Source organism: Piliocolobus tephrosceles, unplaced genomic scaffold (genome assembly GCF_002776525.5).
Source record: "Piliocolobus tephrosceles isolate RC106 unplaced genomic scaffold, ASM277652v3 unscaffolded_16561, whole genome shotgun sequence".
In the NCBI taxonomy this organism is placed as follows: Eukaryota; Metazoa; Chordata; class Mammalia; order Primates; family Cercopithecidae; genus Piliocolobus; species Piliocolobus tephrosceles.
In genome coordinates this window covers 1-5,385 of record NW_022298267.1, presented here as the reverse complement: position 1 = coordinate 5,385, position 5,385 = coordinate 1, and the positions used below count along the sequence as shown (strand labels likewise).

The following is a 5,385-nucleotide window of genomic DNA, read 5'->3' as shown; positions in this document are numbered from 1 at the left end:
ATGAAAGCAGCCAAAAAGCACACAATTTATGTCCTGTTAAGACTTCTGCATGCAAGTATCATGCTCCAAATATATTTTTCATCTTTACTTTTTCTGACGGAAAGGGCGCAAGTACTTTGGGAAGCAAAACAGAATTGACAGACCCCGAAAAGATACACAGCAGGCATGCAGGGTAGCGTGGGTGGCAACTGTTCTTACATAATTTTAACTTGAATTAAACGTAATGTAAGTAATAAATTACTTTTTGGATTTCCCTTTGCCATAAACAGGGAATATAACTAACATCAAAGACTCCAGACTCTCGACACAATATACTACTAATCGTAACACAGTTCTAGAGAATCAAAAACGGTAGAGAAGTTTGGACCGCGGAACAGACCTGGTGGAATGTCGACCCAAAGCGTTTCAGGGTAGACAAAGCCTACTGAGAACATCCTAAACGCGGAGTTTTGCTAAGTAGGGACGCTAAAAGGCAAGGGAGCGACAGGAAGCCCGCAGGCTAATTCGCCATTAAGAAACAGAACTCTGGCTTCTTCCACCTCCAGCGTCATCGGCCCCAATCCACTGTAACAAACGGATAGCGTCTCGCAGCATCAGACAACGGACTTGGAAATCAGTTTGCGAACACGCATCTGCGCCTCTTCTAAGAAAAGAGGAAGGCGGGTCCAAGCGCGGTAACAACATACTTCACAGGGCTCACTGCAAACGCTCTCCCAGCAGCGGAACTGTTATCTCGCGAGACGAGGTGTCCCCAGAAGTCACAAACCTAGCGCCAAGATTGGCTGTCAAGGTAGAGTCCAGGGTGCGGAAGTGGCTTTGTGGTGCCACCTTTAGCCGCTCAGAGGTCAACCCCCATTCTACACCGAAAACTAGGCCTTGGCTGCTATGGAAGGACAGCAGGGGCAAGAAAGCCGCGCAACCTTAACACTCGCCCAGACTCATTTCAACAAGGGCGAGTACGCGGAGGCCGAGACGCTGTACTCCGCTTACATTCGCCAGTGCGGCTGCGCGGCCTCCAGCGGCGAGAGTCCTGGGAGGTAACTATCGCGAGATCTGGGGCCGCAGTGACCCCGGGTCGAGGCGACGTTGCGGCTCTCTGGGCTGGTGTTTTTGCTGCTGGAGCTCACGGGCGGCGCGTGTCGTAACCCAGCACTAGGACTGAGCGGGCCGACGTTCGTCTTTCTAGAAAGGCCTAGGCGAGGCCTAGGATGAGGGCGGCGGAGAACGCGGGGAGGGAGCCCACCCGCGAGGAGCCGTCTGCTGCGACGGTGCGGGGAGCTTCCGGGAACGGAACTCCCTGAGGGCTCCTCGGGCGCGGGCCGCCGCTTTTCACCTCGCCGTCTCTCCTTCCACGTTCCTCATTCCCACTCAAAGACTTAGGACAGATAGGGATTTTGCACTTGTGATTTTAGCTGGCGTGAAATCCGCGACCTGGGAAGGGAAGGGGTCACGTCTGCGTAGGGCCACGGTACCGCGACTCCCACCTCAGTGTCACAGCGCTGGCTTTTGGTGGTGTTACGAAAAACGTTTATGTGGAAAAGAGCATAACGAACGTCTAGGTGTTTGTCACTTGGCTTAAGCATTATCAGTTTGCCCATCGTATTCATCCATGAGTGTTTCGGAAGGAACTTCGATATCATCAAATAGTTACTTAATATCAAGTAGTGTTGGAACCTTTCTGATCGACTAATAAGGTGTTTTGTTCTTTGGTTCGCTTTTCGCAGTTGGTTCAAGTCAGGATACACATCAAGACTTTTTAAGTCTCTTCTCCACCTTCCCTTCCCAACACAGTTTTTCCTTTGTTAAGGAAACCGATTCTTGTGTCCTTTGAATTTCCGCGTTTTGGACTTGCTGACTGAATCTCTTGTGTCATTTAATGTGGTCATCTGTCTCATACTGCTGTGAATTGGTAGTTAAACCTTGAGGTTTGATCCAATTGAATTCGGATTCAGTATCATGGCAAGAATACTTTTTAGGTGGGTACACGTGTATACTTTCACCAGGAAGCACATAATGATTGGCTGGCTTGCTTTTTGTGATGTTAGCAGCTTCACCTGCTACTATCTGCTTACCCAAAGCTTCTTTTCGGCTTGTGCCTGGATGTGTAGCATTTGTTTATACCCCAAGTCTTGCCTTGATGGGGCTTGTTGATGGTATGGAGTGGACCAGGATGAGAAAAGAACAGAGGGGTTGATTAAACAGCTTTTTGAACAGTTGTGAGTTGTCTCTTGTGGATTTGAGTTTTCTAGACAGGATGCTGGCTTGTCTTTTGTATGAGACTTCACTAAGGACTTGATTCTTACCCTGTTTGTTACACTTATATGAAATTAAACCAGAAAGATAAAATTACCTTCTCATTTCAATAACACACGAGAATAATAATAGACGTTTCTGAACAGATAATAAGATAATACCATCTACTTTCCTCAATGCACCTTTAGAAAGCGAAACTATTCATGTTTCGAGCTCTAAGAATAGACTTATCTAGTAGATTTAAAAAAGTATTCATAAGCACCAGGTGTACTGATGCTGTCTAGTCTTGTTATTCTTCCTTCTTTGCACGTCTCAGCCTAAGAACACAAGTGTCTGTAGCAAATGTAATAGCTATGCCTTACCAGCACAGGAAAGACAGTTTGTCATAGCGCAGTTGAAGGGATTTGAATTCCAGTCTTGGCACTGCCACATGGCTAATGTCTCAGCCTGTTTTTCATCTGTAAAATAAGCTTTGGTAAAATTCTAGGAACTCATGGATTGAAACTGAATTCTGTCATTTCAACTTTTTCCCTTCGATTTATATCCTGGAGCTTACATTTATTTTTGAAGTATTGGGTCACTGAATCATTTTGAAACAATATTTGCAATTTTTGAATGCCTTGTGGTTTGAACGGTTTGTGATATTTTCTTTTAATATCTAAAGTATAGCTTTAGTCATAAACCTGATTTTCAAAATACTTTGCGAAAGTTAGCAAATCCTAAAAATTCACATTTGGGCTAGGTAACTTAAATGAATTCCATTATAATAAATGCTATCATTACAAAAATTTTAATATTACAAAAAACTTCAGCTTCAGCTGTTAGTCCATTTCTTTAAAATATGAAACAAAATTTCCACATGAAAAACTCTTTTAGGAGTTGATTTAATAAGATCTAATTCTAAATCTAACATTTTATGATTCTCTGAATATATTACGAATATATAATTAGTATTAAAAACTTATAACAATAATTTTGAAACTTCGATTTAATGACTAAAACCTTACTGGCATCCTGAGATTGCGTTTTTCTTCACACTCTCTACTGGGAGCAGTTCAACTAGTGTCATGTCAGACATAGGTGAAGGGGAGTGGTGCCCTCTTGTAATCTAGGTTTTAACAGGGGTGCTTAGTGGCATCCAGAAGTATCCTTACACCCAGTCTCTATCACAGCTCATAGACATTTTCTAAAATTGCAACAGTTCCTCTCTCGTTAGCAAACTTGGTTTGAAGGAGGCCCTTGGGCTGTGAGTGCCTCTTAGGGTAGCAGTAGTTACAGTGCCTGTCTGAAATCTCAAGGATTAAGATATTAAGAGAAGTACCTTTTATTTACACTAACTGCATTCACAGATATTTTTGGAGGACTATACTTTTTACTACGGGGTATTACAAAGAAGTGACAGATGAGTTCTGTGTTTGGTTCTAATTTGAGAATTGCTTTGGGAAAAAAGAAAGGGAAACAGAATTATCCCTGACTCAGAGCAGAGCCACTAATGTTCTCTGTGCAGACTGTTTGTCCTGTGCCTGGAAAGGTTCAGGGCAGCCATGGGCTGTGACCTGTTGAGCTGGTGGCTGGTCAGAGCTCCCTGGGTGTCCAGCCCAGGAAAGGCTGCTAACGTAAAGCTCTTTGGGCAACCTCTAGCGCCCTCAGGTGCAGAGCCAGTTCCGCACAAAGGACATCCAAACTGACTGGAGCCCTGAGGGGGCTAAAGGAGCCCACCCTCCTAGCAGGAAGCCAGCCTGGCATTGGGGAGGATGGCAGCTGAGGCTGGAGGGAGGGCAACTCTGTCCCCAGAGATAACTTCCTGGGGATCATAGCATGTTGAATTTTCACCTAGCGTTAACTTTAGTTCTTTATTGGTGGAAAATGATTTCAAATCTCATTGTTTTAAGATCACTTAAAAATTTGAGAATGAAATTGATTCACATTGTGACATGTCCATAGCATACTTGGGCTTTTCCCTCACTGCTTAGCATTTAACTGATCTGTCTTCTTTGCCCTGCTGGTGTGTGCTTAGAAAAATGAAGAATCATTTTAATGTTATATTCAGCAGGACAAGTTGGTAGTGAACACACTAGAAAGTTAGTATGCTTTTCAGGTTGACATTGTAGTGGTGTAACCCTACAAAAGTAGATAACAGGGTTACACAGAAATTGATTTTAGCTCTTTATTTATTTGTACGGTTTTTCTTCAGCTTGGATTTTCAGTGTTGATGCTGCATGTTATAAGGCTGTGAAGTTTGACAATACCCAAAAGAGAATGAAAGTGGAAATGAGAGGAATTTGGTAACACAGTGTTTTTAATGTGAACTTTTTGTTTAAAGCAAATGCAGCCCTGAGGATTTGGCTACTGCATATAACAACAGGGGGCAAATCAAGTACTTCAGGGTTGATTTTTATGAAGCCATGGATGACTACACATCTGCCATAGAAGTCCAACCCAATTTTGAAGTCCCATATTACAACAGAGGGTTGATACTGTATAGGCTGGGTAAGAATTTTTTTTCTTTTTGGGTTTTGTCATTGACTGTATTCTGTTACTTCAGAGGTCTCAAATATTGTAAAACTAATGTAGTAATCAAATTTTAAAGTTCTGTGAAATTTAGGTTTAGAGCTTGGAACAAAGGAAGCGTCCCTGAGTTTATTTTAGGCTTTTGATAGGCGTTATAGATCACAGCAGAGCACTGGGGTGGGAATTGGACCTGGGCGCAGGAGCCAGGTGACCCCATTACTTTGTGCTTGTGCATTCCCAGCTGTGAAATGAAGGCAATTCAGATGATCGCCTGTGAAACTTTTCTGAGTTAAAATCTTTGAAGACACACAAGACAATAGAAAGTGAAGTTTAGATTCTTGGATTAAAGGGACCATAGGTACTGTTTCTCATTTAAAGTGTCAAAAAGAAAATTAGTTTCCTGTTTCTTAATTTTGCTGCAGTTATGTAAAACAGGCGATACAGTTTTGTTAAAATTTTAAGATGATTGATAATATTTACCTGTTAAATCTCAATAAATAAACCCATAGCTAATTTTAGGTGTATTATTCCCTAAGGGCACACAAAATTACTTTGATATACACATCTCTATATTATTAAGATAAAAAAGTTCCTTTACTAGAAGTGACTGAAAGCTCATAA

General features: G+C 42.4%; 1 protein-coding gene across 1 annotated transcript; it reads left to right on the top strand.

Annotated features, from left to right (window-relative positions):
- Positions 1–751: 751 nt before the first annotated feature.
- TTC32 (tetratricopeptide repeat domain 32) lies at positions 752–5,379 on the top strand. The gene is made up of 2 exons (XM_026450273.2): positions 752–1,037; positions 4,577–5,379. The coding sequence occupies exons 1-2, from the start codon at positions 886–888 to the stop codon at positions 4,839–4,841; spliced, it is 417 nt and encodes a 138-aa protein (XP_026306058.1). The 5' UTR covers positions 752–885; the 3' UTR covers positions 4,842–5,379.
- The last annotated feature ends 6 nt before the right edge of the window (positions 5,380–5,385 follow it).